This window comes from Crassostrea angulata, unplaced genomic scaffold, assembly GCF_025612915.1.
Source record: "Crassostrea angulata isolate pt1a10 unplaced genomic scaffold, ASM2561291v2 HiC_scaffold_282, whole genome shotgun sequence".
Taxonomy (NCBI): domain Eukaryota; kingdom Metazoa; phylum Mollusca; class Bivalvia; order Ostreida; family Ostreidae; genus Magallana; species Magallana angulata.
In genome coordinates, this window is record NW_026441835.1 from 67669 (window position 1) to 84783 (window position 17115).

General features: G+C 31.9%; 1 protein-coding gene across 1 annotated transcript; it reads left to right on the forward strand.

The window, feature by feature from the left end:
- Positions 1-1016: 1016 nt before the first annotated feature.
- On the forward strand, positions 1017-2757 carry LOC128170023 (uncharacterized). The gene is given in 3 exon segments (XM_052836014.1): positions 1017-1100; positions 2405-2428; positions 2431-2757. Coding segments are annotated over 3 exon segments (435 nt in total).
- Positions 2758-17115: the final 14358 nt, after the last annotated feature.

The window sequence follows — 17115 nt, forward strand, 5'->3', positions numbered from 1 at the left end:
ATTCAATGCTTAAATAAAAACCAGTAGGGGACTTGTATAGTTTGTGCAATACTCTGAGAGTGCTTGTTGTGTTAGTACAAGTACCAGTGAACTTCGACATCACGACATTTTGCAAATGTAAAAAAAAAATAACATTGAAATACTGTTTACTGTGGTAGTTGTTTTTGAGATGAAAAAAATAAAAGGTGGCCAGTCTTAAACTTTGAAAATGAAAGATATGTCACACTTAATCTTATCTGGGATATTGTAACATTGTACCAATCAAAAGTTTGTTTCTGTGTGCTGATATTCTATATAATCACTATTTAATGGTTAGACTTGTGTGAATACTGGCGCTTGAAAGCTTATTTGGTAGAGCACCTGACGAGAGATTCATGGGCTAGGGTTCAAATTCCGATCTGATCCATCATTATTTCTCCCAGCGTGTTACAAATGATACTCATCCATATAATTTTATCTTCAAAATATATTTTTTTTATATAAGGTTTGAAAACAATGATATTAGGACAATTGTGCGAGAAGTTAGGAGGGGCTACACCAACAGTGATCGGGGATCAGGTACCATTGAAGGTGAAGTAAACTAATATTTCAAATGTCACAATAACTGATATTTTTAATTTAAAAAATATATATATATATATATATATATCCAAATCACAAAAGTATTTTCTCAGTGTCCGGTAAAAATATAATAAAAGAAAAAAAGCAACACTAACTGTTTTGCAGTTAGTGTTGCTTTTTTTCTTTTATTATATATATATATATATATATATATATATATATATATATATATATATATATATATATATATATATATATATATATATATATATATGACTGTAGATATTATAGTTTCTCAGAGAACCAAAAAAAAAAATTCATAGATGCAATCTACAAGGTATAAATATGTCTAAACTGAAGTGATATTTGATTGCCGGTAGAATATACACACTGTCTTAAGCGAATATTTATTTTGTATTAAAATATCAGAGGCTTTAAAGCGTGTATGGAAAAACATGCGTGATGATAAAAGAAGACGCGAAAAAGGGAAAAAAGAACTCCAGAGACGCCAGAGTAAACATGCAAAGCGCATTAGAGATGTAAGATTATTATACTATTATTAATAGTTATTATTATTCAGTCTTTTGAACTTTAACATTAACTTGGGTGGATATGCATTCTGATGCATTGATATAAATGTATAAAAGAAATTAGTAGATGTGTATGCTACATGTAGAATCAACAAGTGGCGGCAGTTCCTTTGTGTTAAGTGTTTGACCTTTAAGAAGTCTCGGGGGAGAATGTTTCAAACATACGATTTCCTTTAAAAAAATTTCAGTGAAATGTCAACTTATGAGTAAACTATGTGCAAAATATGAAGTAAATTGACCGGATAGTTTATCTGTTTGTCACGCTCAAGTTTTGGTCGTATGTCCGATTCATCATCGAAATTTTATATAGGATTATACAGGAAAATGAGGGTTTTCATTTTCAATTTCATATTTAAAAAATTACAAACATACGATTTTCTTTAAATTTTCAGCGATAGAAGGTTAACGTATAGGTAAACTTTTTGCTAAATTAAAATGAAATTGACCGGATGGTTTTTAGGCTATCTGTCCTCATAGCTTGCTCCTTTAAACGTGCCGTGCCAGCCATTTTACTTTATAGAATTGTATAAAACAAAAGGATGTTTACGAATCAAATTTAATTTTATTTGTATTAGACGAAAAACTACATTTCCACTCACACAAAACGTAGAAGGGTCGCGTATGTGTTTTTATTTTGCAAATTATAGTTTTCATTTTAATTATTGACGCTGTAATAGAAAATGCACGACGTTAATTTTTGTCAATTGTTACGTCTCAAGAGTCTCAACTGACGTCATCCTAAGACGTTGACTTCGACGACAATAACGTCGATTTTGAAGAAGCGGCGAAAAATTAAAGTACTTCTGACATTATTCTAACGATTCATTTCACTTTAAATAATTTTTGATAAGTAATTTTTCTGAAATAAAAACGTTACATGATAACCTGTATCATTTAACATTTTACTTTAAAGTTGTGTTTTACAACAGTAATGCGCAATACCCTGCGCAGAGGGCGCAACATTTTAAACCCACTACCGACCTTAAGAGAGCTACATGGTTATGGCCATTATTAGGCTATATTTACCTTCTTTCAATGAAGAGATTTGTATAATATACATGCAATGATAAATATTTCAGGCAGATCTGATGTTAATTTGTTGACCATACAGCCTCCTTAGGCCAAAGGAGGCCACCCACTCTTAAAATGATATCCAGCTTGAATTGCCAAAATATTTAATGAATCAATGTAGAAAGATAACCTTTTAAAAATGTCAAAAAATGTATTAAAAAAAAAGATTTAACTTTTTTCAGAAATTAAAGAGTAGATACACTCAGCTGAAAAATAATGTCTGAAAAATAATGTCATCTACAAGAAAAAGAACCGAAATAAGATAAGAAAATGCCTAACCAAGGAGGCCACAATACCAGAAGTGACAGACGAAGATGAACCAACACAGCGTTTTGCGATTTCCTATGTGTGGGAATCAAGTATTCTGCGGGCAATCAAGTGTGATCTGGACAGAAGATACGGCGATTCTATCAGGATTCAACAAAGGAAGCAGAAGGCTAAAGTGACCAGGTGTGCCACTGAGATGACCATGACCCCAGCTCCAAGGGACATTCCCGACTGGGCAATCTCTACAACCTATCACCTTGATGGCTGAACCGTAGTGTGGTCTCTAATCTCTTTATCAACCAATTCCTCTGTGCCATAAAGTCCACCTTCCTTTCAGTTTTTGTGAATGGGAAAAAAGCCATAGAATTGTAAAGTACATACATGATTTCCTGTCTTATATTTTTACAAGAAATCACATTGACGCAAGCGTCAAATGGGCCGCAAAAATATAATTGTTGTATGAATCACTGGTTGTTTACATAAAAACACACCACAAAGAGGAAAATAAGAGTTGGTTGTACAATTTTTATGGTAAATTTAAATATACTTTTAGCAACTTGTTTTCAAGTTTAGCATTTTACTATTATCATAAAAGAATCGAGTTCGTTACTGTAAGCATTTCTAAATCATTGCCATAGCATGGAGTAATGGAGAGCACATTGATCTGTACTTAACATTAATACAAAGTTCAACTCATCATTATTCTCTTGGAGATTATGTATTTCAAAACATTTTGTTTTTTGTTTTTGTAGCATTGCATTGAATAAAAACTTAATGCATTATTTTAATATATGATTTCAAGGGACCACACGATAAAAAACAAGAGGCCCATGGGCCACATCGCTCACCTGAGGAACAATAGGTATGATAAAATCAGCTTAATGGAGTCATAATACAAACTATCTGGACAATGTACAATAATACATGTAGATCCTGTATAATTAAAAACCCTTTTTTCCTTTGAATATTCTTATGTTTATATTCATTAGTCCCTTTTCTAACAGGATGATTTTATAGTCATATCATATGTTGAGTATTGCAGTTCTCAAAAAGATCCTTAACAATATAATTTATATAAGGGATATAAACGTACATCAAACTCTGAACCTTCTCGGGAGGCCAAAGAATTGTCCTGGGGCCAAAGTCTTAACAATTATGAAGAATCATCTGGCTGATTAGTTTCTGAGAAGATTTTTTAAAGAATTACCCTATATATTCCTTTGTTAAACTTTGACCCCCCCATTGTGGCCCCACCCTACCCCTGGGGATCATGATTTTCACAACTTTGAATCTACACTACCTGAGGATGCTTTCACACAAGTGTCAGCTTTCCTGGCTGATTAGTTTCTGAGAAGAAGATTTTTTAAGATTAACTCTGTGTATTCCTATGTAAAACATCGACCTCCAATTGTGGCCCCACCCTACCTCCGGAGGTCATGATTTTCACAAATTTGAATCTACACTACCTGAGGATGCTTCCACACAAGTTTCAGCTTTCCTTGCCGATTAGTTTCTGAGAAGCAGATTTTTAAAGATTTACTCTATATATTCCTATGTAAAACTTCGACCCCCCCCCCCATTGTGGCCCCATTCTACCCCAAGGGGTTATTATTTTAACAACTTTGAATCTACACTGCCTGAGGATGCTTCCGAACAAGTTTCAGCATTGCCGGCTGATTAGTTTCTGAGAAGAAGTTTTTTAAAGATTTACTCTATATATTCTTATGTTAAACTTCGATCCCCCATTGTGGCCCCACCCTACCCCCGGGGGTCATGATTTTCACAACTTTGAATCTACACTACCTGAGGATGCTTCCACACAAGTTTCAGCTTTCCTTGCCGATTAGTTTCTGAGAAGCAGATTTTTAAAGATTTACTCTATATATTCCTATGTAAAACTTCGACCCCCCCCCCATTGTGGCCCCATTCTACCCCAAGGGGTTATTATTAGTCCCCTACCGGTTTCACCGGAGGGGACTATAGCTTTCCTCTGCGTCCGTCAGTCCGTCTGTCCGTCCGTCCGTCTGTCTGTCCGTCCGTCAGTCCGTCTGTCTGTCCCACTTCAGTTTTCCACACTTTTTTTCTTTATGCATTTGAGGAATAATATGAAACTTGCTGAACAGCTTCAAAATGTCAAACTACAGATCAAGTTTACACTTTTGTAGCGTCTGATTGACATATTTTCGAGAAAATTAATTTTTTATATTCCAATTTTTTAATGTTCGGGTTCGTTATCGGGTTCGGTGTGTACCTGAATAAACGAGGTCAGTATGTAGTCAGTAATAATATCGTGCGTTACTTGTACCATTCCTTTTCCTGTACCATTCCTTTTATCATTTCTAACAAACAAATAAATTCTATAAAATAGTGTCAAGCATTGTGTTGTAAATTTAATCGGCAGGTTTTTTTTGTAGTATTATTACAATCGGGTTCGTTGTCGGGTTGGGCTGTTTAACTGTTTCGTTTGATTCGGGGTACAGAAGACGGTAAGAAATGATATTGTGCATTACAGTGCATTGTTTTCACAAATTTTTACTAGCGAATACAGAATAGACTTGGCGAAATTACAGGAGATGAAATAAAGAGTATTATTTTACCTATTTCCTATTTAATTTCTATATCAACTATATAGTTTTAATTTCCTCTGTTCTTTTATCTCTGATTAAAGCATGACATCTCGTTTACAATAGCTCTGAAATAGTTGTGTGCTTGGAACCTTTCATACATTAATACAAACCGGTAGGGGACGTGTATTGCTTATGCAATACTCTCAGAATGCTTGTTTTAACAACTTTGAATCTACACTGCCTGAGGATGCTTCCGAACAAGTTTCAGCATTGCCGGCTGATTAGTTTCTGAGAAGAAGTTTTTTAAAGACCTCCGGGGGTCATGAATTTCACAAATTTGTATCTACATTACCTGATGATGCTTTCACACAAGTTTCAGCTTTCCTGGCTGATTAGTTTCTGAGAAGAAGATTTTTAAACTCTATATATTCATATGTTAAACTTCGACCCCCCATTGTGGCCCACCCTCAGGTGAGCTAAAAAGGTGTTAAGTTTACAATACAATAAGTTGTTAAAGTTGGTTTCTGGAAGAACAGAAAATTTTCTTAATAAATATTGACATTTTTTTTTACTTTTTTAATCTTTAGTTTTTAAGATGTGTACAAACATAGAATTGTGAGCAAATCTATGTATCTTGCTTATAATTCGAAGTTTAACACTCAAATATGGTTAGTAAATAGAAATTGTAAACAATTAAACACAAGAAACATGCACTACATGTATAACAAATAAAGAACACAATTTATTTTTTCGAAGTATATACCTACATATTTCCGTCAGCGATATCAAACTCTATTTAAACTGAATAAACTCGAGAAAATGCCGAGCATCTCAACAAAACCTATTGCATTAATCTTCCATTACGCAAAAGATAATGCCGAATTACCGATAGAATGAATTGTATTTCAGTACCCCTACATCAGATTTTGCTTAATTTGCGCAGGAAAACAGTTAACTGTTTGACTTACCGAAGTCTCTGTTTGATTTGATACGTAAAAATCACGAAATACAGACGATAGTTTCCAGGTTACAAAGCATAAATAATGAAAACGAAACGAAAATCAGAACAAGCTAACACCAACGTCATGTGTGAAAACTGTCAACGCATTGAAATATTTAGCCTCAATTTACTTCACAAAATCGGCACCAATATATTTTGCATGTTTCAAAATTTCCCTTCATACGCGAACTGTTGCACAACAAGCAATTTCATCATAATCCGATCGACCCTTTTCGTATATATATAATGTCATGGCTGCTTAAAACAAAGATCCTCGTTTTAGAAGTATGAAATCATTTTACCGGATGCCGAACCCGACGCTATTAAACTGATTGAAACACGCCTTTCCTTTATTATTATTTTCGTAATAACTCAAATTTGAAACAGAATTACACCTTAATTTTTGCAATTTATATTTTCCTTCCCATAAGGATAATTTATGCTAAACTGCGTTGAGTTTGCATCGGTAGTTCCTGAGAAGAAGATTTTTAAAAATGCACCCCCCTTTTTCTACAGTTTCAAGGTTTTCTCCGCTTTGAATGCAGATCGGACTTTTATTTCTGCAATTTATATTCGCCCTCCCATAAGGATGCTTTGTGCCAAATTTGGTTGAAATTGGATAAGCGGTTTTAGAGAAGAAGTTCAAAATGTAAAAAGTTTACAGACGGACAGACGGACAGACGGACGGACGGACAGACGGACAGACGGACGGACAGACGGACGACGGACAAAATGTGATCAGAATAGCTCACTTGAGCTTTCAGCTCAGGTGAGCTAAAAATGAATAAGTTCAAATTTTTCTAGTCAATTCAAATTTTCATTTCTGTCATATACTTGCGTAAATAATTGATACAATGTCATTTCATGATATTTCAAAGTCATTTTATTTGACACGGTACATAGAAATTCAAATATATCATTTATATAAAATTCAATGACATTAAGGTCTTTAGTATTTCATGTCTTTAGTATGTCCCGCATACCGATCCTGATGCATTGTTTTGAAAAGAATGAAGAACTCCGAAATTTTCCGAATATATTAAAGTCTCGATAAAAACGCGCCAAACACGACAATCTACCAATTATAACCTACTTTTCATTTACGAGTAAAACAAAAAATATGTGATGTTTTCTAAAGGCATAAAACATATTTCTACATGCAAATTTACTTTTATTTCATAAAAATAAGCATAGTATTAATTCTATTAAAAAAGAACTATCCCGCAGAAACGCAGTTACAATATTTAAATGTATATCAAATAACGGACCGCCTTCCGGCGGCCCGTAATAAAAAGTAAATTCTTATCATTGTAGAGAAAAAAATGATAAATATTTTCATCGTTTCATTTGTATAGTGCTATGAAATTAAGGCATTGTTATGCATACTTTGCACTTTGCATATTATAGTTTGTTATAATAAGATATTATTTATTTCAGAAAAAATTTTGAGGTTTTTTTGAAATAAGGTTTTTGTTTATAGTGCTTAGAAAAGAAGCTAGTGTTTTAATGTTTTGCATAATTTTTACATATTTTTTGAAAAGATCAGATTTTAAAAGTTAAGTACCCGGTAATTATTTCATTCGAAGCCAGTATCAAATGATATATATATATATATATATATATATATATATATATATGTGTGTGTGTGTGTGTGTGTGTGTGTGTGTGTGTGTGTGTGTGTGTGTGTGTGTGTGTGTGTGTGTGTGTGTGTGTGTGTGTGTGTGTGTGTGTGTGTGTGTGTGTGTGTGTGTGTGTGTGTGTGTGTGTGTGTGTGTGTGTGCGTGTGTGTGTGTGTGTATTGCTACTTTATTATGTCTTCCTGCTAAAACAAACTCCTCGTTAATGCTCCAACATTTCTTAATTGTCCATGAACATTTTTAAGACCACTAAAAGTATTTATAATATATAATGAAAATGAGTATCGGAGTGGAGTTTCAGTGTATATATAGTGTATATATTTGAAAGAAATTATGATAAATGCATTGACTGATTTTTTTATCAGGCATAAAAGAGGGGGTCAGAGAAGCACAACTTCTATAAACTAATGCACATACTTTTTCATAATCTTTAGATATTTAGGGAACAATGTGTTAATGGGTATATTAGTTAATACCAGTACATTTTGGTTCCATTATTTATTAGGGTATTTTGATCCTTGAATTTAATAATTTTGTGTCGTTAAAGATGTGCATACGTTTTTATCTGATGATTTTTTTTTCTGTTATACCCCTTTATCAAATAATTTTGTGTGTTAGTACAAGTAATGGGGTAATGGGAGTTTGTGATTTTGTTATTTTTTTTTTTCATTTTTTCAAAAATTATATTTGTTTATGATTTTAACACAATTTTAGAAAATCTTTATCAAGGGAATTGTTAGATTGGCCCTGTAGTTTTGAAAACAGTCATCAATATAAAAAAAAGTATGTGTTCCAACCTTTATAAAACAATGCATCTTACCCAACTACACACAGACATACACTTTTCATGACATGATGGTAATTGGTGTTTTGTTTAATTCTTTGTATCAATTGATTTGGTTGTGCATCATCATAACTAAGTGGTCTAAGTACTGTGCTTGTGAAAATTAGAAAATGAGTTCAAATCCGTTTCGACCCTTTGTTCAATTGGAGGAACTTGCAGTTATTTTTGCTTATTTGACTTTGATACATGAGCCCCCCCCCCCCAGCAATCATATATATATATACATATATATATATATATATATATATATATATATATATATATATATATATATATATATATATATAAAATATATAAAAATTCTAATATCCTCTTGCATTAAATAGTGAAAAGTTGTACAAGTATATTTTGAGACTTTACCATTAATATTGTTATGCAATAAATTGCTTTAATGATAAATGTCTTTCGTATCAATATATGAACATCTGATTCAATTGGTCAGGAAAGAATATAATATATATATATACTGCACAATATTTTTGTACTGAATTTTTTTTTTCTTTTAATTTAAGTTTATTAATGGTTTACGCATTGCGTAAACTTAGGCTGTCCACCATTCCAGGTGGTTTACGCAGTGGAAACTTCAGGTTTATGATTGGTTTCCGCAGCGGAAACTTGCCGGAACATTGAATTTATCTATGGTTTCCTGGGAAACAATTAGTAAACCTCATGTTTCTGCAAGTTTCCGCTGCGTAAACCATCTGGAATGGTGGACAGCCTAAGTTTACGCAACGCGTAAACCTATGTAAACTTCAGGTTTCCAAATGGAAACCTTGTGTATTTCCTTAAGATTCCGCACAGTTTCCATAAGGTTTCTGGTGTGCGTATTTTTCATCCAGTGATCTAAAAAAATATTTTCTTAAAAGCCATTCTGATTGCACACTAAAGTACTCTAAAATTGACATTTAAAAGATCGTTGAGTTTCTAATAGACAACATGTAGTTTTTGGAAATCAAGTCTTCCAACAATCTGTTGCAATTCCCATGGGTACCAATTGCGCCCAATTATTAGCAGATCTATTTTTGTATTCTTATGAATCAGAAGTTTTTCACAAACTGGTACGTGGAAAAAAATACATCACTCGCTGTGGCTTACAACTACACATTAAGGTATATCGACGACGTATTACCAATTAACAATTGTTATTTCCATACTAACGTCGACTCAAAATATCCCAGTGAACTTAAATGAAAGATACCAACGAGTCTGCGTCATCTATCTCATATTCGGATATTTTACTGGACATAGATAGTGATGGTAACCTAACAACAAAGCTTTATGATACGCGCGATGACTTCAATTTTTCTATAGTCAACTTTCCTTATCTATGTAGCAATATACCTTCATCACCTGCATATTGTGTTTTTGTCCTTCAGTTGATTCGATACGCAAGGGCATGCTCTTCATATGAACAGTTTCTAAGACGACGAAACAAGCTACTGACAAACAAGTTAATGAAACAGGACTATAAACAGTCTTTTTGTAAGTTCTTTTGTCAATACAATGACCTTATCAGCAAATACAATCTTCCACTGGGTCGCATGCTGACTGACATTTTTCATACTAATTGTTAGACCATAATTAATCAACTAATTGTCTACGTAGTTTTCCGGTTTTTTCCTGATTACGACAAAGAGCACACGGCAGGTGTGACCGGTCAGCAGAAGATGGTCAATCCTCCTAGGCACCTGATCCTACCTCTATCTATGAGATGGTTCACGGTTTGTTATTGTCATTTTATCATTCTAAAAAATTCAATGAATATAACTTTGATCATATATTCAGACACATATTGGGATTTAACTCAGAGTACTTTCGTACTCACCGCCTGAGATGCATTAGGAAACTATCACTGAGACATTCGATACGGTATAAACAGTGCACACAATTTCAATTGATTTCTTGCAGCGTGAATTTAAAACCATAATTACTTCATGAAATTTTAACAGCGTGGAATTAAAAAAAGACTTACAATATCTAGTTGAGCTTAACAAGGTCAAAGTACATCAATACACCTATATTTTAATTTTTCAGACACTACGTCACAAGATGGCAAATTAAATGTTTTGTTAAATTGTGTTTATGTATCGATTTTTTTGTCACATCTATTAAGGGGCTTGTGCACAATAGATCAAGATTTCAGATATCTTCGGGCTATTGTTCAGATACACTGAATTATAATTTTGAAAATATAATGTGTTGTCCAATAATGCAGTTTCTTGCAAATGAGGCTTAAATACTTCCTGTCCATCATGATATATACATGTATCATAAAGTGAGCTGATTTAAAAAAAAAACTATTTAAAGGTGTAGTGAGCAACTTTAAACCTTAAAAGAATTATTATTATTAATTGTATATAAAAGTTATTTTGACCAAACCGTGGACATTTATTTTTCAAAGTGATTTAATATCGACAGTATCATAGCACCTTGAAAAAAAAAATCAAAGTGCGTTGATATAGTCCAAATTATTTTAAGTTCGTATTTTTTAATTTCCTTGTAACGTAGGCATATTCATAGATGGAGCATATTTTCAAAGTCTTTGATTTTATAAATATAGCAAATCGAACCGTGTAAGTGGACAATGTGTCTTTGATATATATATTACTGACGAACTTCTAGTATTCTTTGATTTACTGATCAGATAATTTCACCAATGATGATTGTTTTTGTACACTTTATATGTCGATTTAATAAATATGCTGTAAATAGGAAGTTAAGTCTCATCAAATCAGTTATCAAAATTAACAATATGCCAACAACGTTCTAGAGAGTTGTGGGGGTTAGGGGCATTGTTGTTTTTTTAAAACAGGATGAAAAGAGATATTTTTTGGCTTTAAAGAGTTTCGAGCATCCATCAGCAATCTAAAAGGTGATGATGTGTTCCAAATTTACACCTGGGTGGTCTAGCAGATAAAAATAATCATCAACTCCTCCTATGAATGATGACATGCATTGCTTTTTACGCCTTTCTACACTTTCCCCGGTACATTTAGACCAGACACATATTGACAATATTGCAAGAAGTTGTTTTATCCTTAACGTAGACATAACACAGCTTGACTCCTAACATGCATAAAAGGTATAAATTATCCTAAATAATGAAAAGAGTTAAAATTCTTAAGGTTGCCTTAAATATATTTCGCAAACCTATTATCATTTATGAAGATCGATGATATGCTAATTTTAGGCAAATTTGAATCACGAAATTTTCAAATGCGTGTGCTGATACTGTAGTTAAGCTGTATTTGCTAAAGAATTAAGGTAGTTCATCCATAACTGAAGTCAATTTAACACTGTGATTGACATGAACTATATTGAATATCTATTTTTTAAATTATTATGAGGCTGACATATACCACACCCGATAATATGTATGCAATCGATTAAATGAACTTTTGATGAAAAGATTTGTCTGCCCCTCGCAAAAATATCAAAGAAAAAGAAAGCATATGCAACTTTACCAAAAAAAATATACATGTTTGATATATATATATATATATATATATAGAGAGAGAGAGAGAGAGAGAGAGAGAGAGAGAGAGAATCAACCGCCTTTTCCAATGTAATGTTAAATTATGAGGTCACGTTAATTTGGAATACAATGTGTAACATTAAGAAAAGTAATATCCACCGAGCTACCTACACATGTAATCAAATAGTAATATTCTGTATGGTTGTTTTTAAATCAAGTTTAAACGCTGTATTCTGACATATTTCTTTTCTGAGAATAAAAGTACGCTTTAGTGTTATGAACATGTCCACTATGTATATTGTTGGTTTTATATCATGGATAAAAGAGACAATTTTCATCATGATATAAAAATGATTCATGTTTCTCACAAAGTAAGTAGCTCAAACTAAAAAAAATGTGAGAGCAATTATGCTTTAAAAATCTCATTAACTTCAACAATTAGTTGCCATAAAGCCATGAGAATCTCCAAACTTACTGCTAAACTCTTATTGATTCAAAAAATGTCATTTATTAAATACGATAGAGATACAGATGAAATACAAAAAAATATTGCAGTCTAAACGTGCCAATGTCAATATTTCTATGAGTCACTTGTTATTTAGGATATGTAATGTCATTTTATGTTAAAATCAAACTCGCGAAATACCTTATGACACTCATCAGTCAACTCAGTTATCTTTTTTTTGTGATCTCGTGACAGATCAAGTTGTTCTTTTTCAGTCTTGTCCACCAATTTTAGTCTTGCATCAAGCCCTTTACGTATGTTCTTCAATATATCCTGCAGAAACCTTTAAAATGAAAATAAAAATTCACCGCATGTTATATATATATATATATATATATATATATATATATATACATATATATATATATATATATATATATATATATATATATTTATATATATATATATATATATATATATATATATATATATATATATATATATAGATCTTCATGAATTTCATAGTCTTCTTAACTCTTTAAATCCAAATATTCAATTCACCATGGAATTCAGTGATTGTTCTATTTCATTTCTGGATATCATGGCTATAAAAAACCAATCAAAAATTTCAACAGATGTTTATTACAAAACCACGGACACTCATCAGTATCTAAATTTTAAAATCTGTCACCCTACGCACACCAAAAGAAATATCCCGTACAATTTATCAAGAAGAATTTGCACTATTGTTAGTGAAGAAAAAACCAAAGATCAAAGATTGATGGAATTAAAAATGTATCTTAGTGCTCAAAATTATCCCGAAAAACTAATAGATTCGGCCATAGAAGAAGCAAAGAAAATACCACAGAATATACTCAGAACAACCGGAAAAAAGGAAAAACATCCATTTTTTATTCCTTTTGTTACAACCTACAATCCCAAACATTTTAATATATTTCAAGAAGCAAAAAAGAATTTTTCTATCATTGAGCGGGATCAAGAACTTCAACAACTAATTAAACAATCTGACCTACTCTATAGCCAAAGACAACCACCAAATCTGAAGAAAATATTAACAAGAGCTTAATTTCATTCAACACCAGAAAAATATGTTGTTTCCAAATGCGGAGATTCAGGGTGCGGCACGTGTCCTTATCTAAAGACTGGAGATTCGATTTCTTTTAAATGTGGCAAGACTTTTTATGTTAATGAAAATATGCCGTGCAAATCCAAAAATCTGCTTTACTGTATTACATGTAACCACTGTGGCGAACATTACATCGGCCAAACCGGAACACAGCTTACCGCCCGCATGCGCGTCCATCGCCAGCAGATTAATGATCCCAGTACCAGAAACACCCCATGCAGTGAACATTTTGACAGATGTGCTAAGGGAGATTATGAAGTATTCCCATTTTATAAACTTAAAACCGATTCAACCGCCATGAGACTTGTGAAAGAGAACTATTTTATTAAATTATTTTCCCCAAAACTCAACAAACATTACATATATGTATATATAATCATCTTTATTCTAACCAGTCTTTGTATTTGTAAATTTATTGATGTCGTTATGATCATATTTTGTCTAATTCAGTTTTCCCGAACTTTAACGTTTTATATTGTATATGACGTCATGGATTTATTCCTTCCCTGAAAAGACTCTCGTTACATCATGACGTCATAGTAAACGTTTCTAAGGAAAACAATTTCATAACTTATGTACGTTCACCTGAAGAAGGATGTAAATCCAGAAAGCGCTAGTGAATAGAAACTTTGTAACTGTTCATTTTCTTTTTCTTTTTTGATTATTTATACTGTGTGATAGCACCTTTCACTCATTTTGGATTATATATATATATATATATATATATATATATATATATATATATATATATATATATATATATATATATATATATATATATACTGTAAAACGAGAAAATATGGCGCACTACAAATTTTAGCGCCTTTGGCGCAACTGTCTCTGAGCGCTAAAATAAATAGTGCGCCAACGATTTTCCATATGTACTAATATTAAATTTCTTCAAGTTGCAAAACAATGACGTCAGTCCATTTTTAATGCTATATAGAAGTGTTCATTTAAATATACGATGCTCTCGGTTCTGTTTGTTTAAACAATTACACAGGTAAACGGTATGGGTTATCGGGTAGAAGTGCCTAAACATGGATTAATTAATTCAGTTTTTATTGCCTTTTAATATCTCTCATTAGCACCTTGAAAATTTGGCTTCTCTCCATGCCACTTCCATTTAGCGCCTCGAGGTGAAAATGTGATTAAGCGTGGCGATCGTTAACACTGACAATACATGATTTATCATAATTTCTTTGATCTTTGATTAGTGGATATAAAGATAACAAGACGATACCTATTTTTTAAATGTAAAATTACTGTGAAAAGATTCTCTCATGGTGATCGAAACTCATGGTAAATGTAGAATTCGATTTCACTTTTAGTTTCGGGACTCTTCTAGTGTTATCCAAGTCGACACGTTAAATTCAAAGTCCGATAACTCAAATTTGTTTATCAACAAAAATTACATATCATCGCCATAAATGAAGTTTTCATATCTATCTACTGACGATTTACATAAAAGTAAGTGTATTGTTCTCAACGACAGTTTACAGTGCATGCGAAATAGAAATCAAAGTCGTTGTGTTTACGTGCTTGAGTGAACACAGAACTAAATTTTGGGCGTGATCGTTTATAAAACATCAATATTTTTTGTATAATTTTTTGAAAGAAAAGATGCATGCGCTAAAATATAATTTCGCTAATGTACTGGCACTTGCGAATGCGCTAAAATACGTATGCGCCAAATGTTCTCGTTTTACAGTATATATATATATATATATATATATATATATATATATATATATATATATATATATATATATATATATATATATATATATATATAATCACAATGAATACGTCTATTGCCCAAACAACTTTTATCTAATATATATATTTGTTATATTCAGTAGTGTATTCTCACTATATAACTCTATATAGACGAATAGTCAATAACTGTGATACTCATATATATATAAATGGGCCTAATATGGACACCCTTAGTTTTCATGTAAATGTACAATTTATTTTTTGTTGAATACGAGAATGATTATGTTATAAATCTTTTGTCTGATACATTCAATTTCTCTGGAATTAATAACCCGAAGGCTCGTTGTAAAGTTTTAGAAATTATGGAAGATTTGCAACTTAACTATTATAATAGAGTTTTGAATCCACATAAACAGTCTGCACATTGCGCAGGAAAAACACATTGAAACAATGCCGTCTTGATATTTTTTCTTAGTTCTAATTGTCGGTAAAATTTACTTTAAAACTGTTCTATTTACATTTTGTGACTGGATTACAGGTCTGATCTCTCCATTGTTTTGTTTGTGTTAAAATTTAAACCCATCACCGAATGGTGTGGACTTTGAAAGTTTAACAATACTCAATTGTCGGACAAAGAATATGTGGTAACTGTAAAATAATATATTCAGTCAGTCAGTTAGTAACCAATATGTAGATAATATAGATTGTTGTGATTTTGTAAAATTGGTATTGATGAAAGTTTTTTTTTAGCTGGTAATGATTGAAATAAGGGAGGTAATATCTCTTATTCAACATATAGAAAAAAGGTCAGGAACAGAAAAACCTTTTTTTACCATGATGTATTTCTAATAATACAATATATAAAGACAAACGGATCAAAAAGACAGAAGACACACGTTTACTCTCTCACTAGTTCTAAAGGTACATTTACTAAGGGGTTATATAAATTTCATAATTTATTTGCATCACCATACATGTTGATATAGAATAAATATGTGTGTAATGCTCATTATAACAAATAAGCATATGGAGATGATTAAAGTAGTCCGAGTATCGCACTACGTCATAATACGGATTTTACAATATTGGCTCAACTTTTACAAAGCGTTTTAGATACCCGGTATTGATTTTGCTCTACATCTCTGTTGTAAACAATGGCAATAATAAGCAATTAGAACGGTAATATATGTATTCCATGAGAGATAGAAATGATTAATGTTGAGAAACTCGATTCTGTAAAAGTAAATAAAAAACGAAGTTTCTGATTAACCAGGATCTCAGGTATGATTATATCTTCTTTGTTTTGATGCCCCCCCCCCCCCCCGAAATTTTATTTTTCTTTTACTAAAACCGGTTTAAATTTAGAGACAGAAGCTATTTCGAATTTAATCAATCGTCAATTAATTAATGTTTAAATGATATCTAACATTGTTGACAGATCTGGGCAGAAAACTGTAGCAAAATGTGATTTTAACGGATTTTTTCGTCAGGGTCTACTTGGTTTATAGCTTATAGCGTGAAAAGTAATCCGTCAACATATAATTTATTTTACCAAATCTTTTTTTTAAGATGTCAATCTATAGAATAAACACCACGAATTTAAGTTTGAGTCCATAAAATAGTACAAAAATTACCAAACGCGATACTAGCATTGCATTTTTTGTATTCTATTTTGATATATCAGGTCCATAAAGCGTACTTACTTACAAAAATTTGCGCAAAATTATTGATGAGATATGGCTTAAATAAATCTTTATACTCTATTTTGTATGTTCAGTTCTAATTTTTCCAA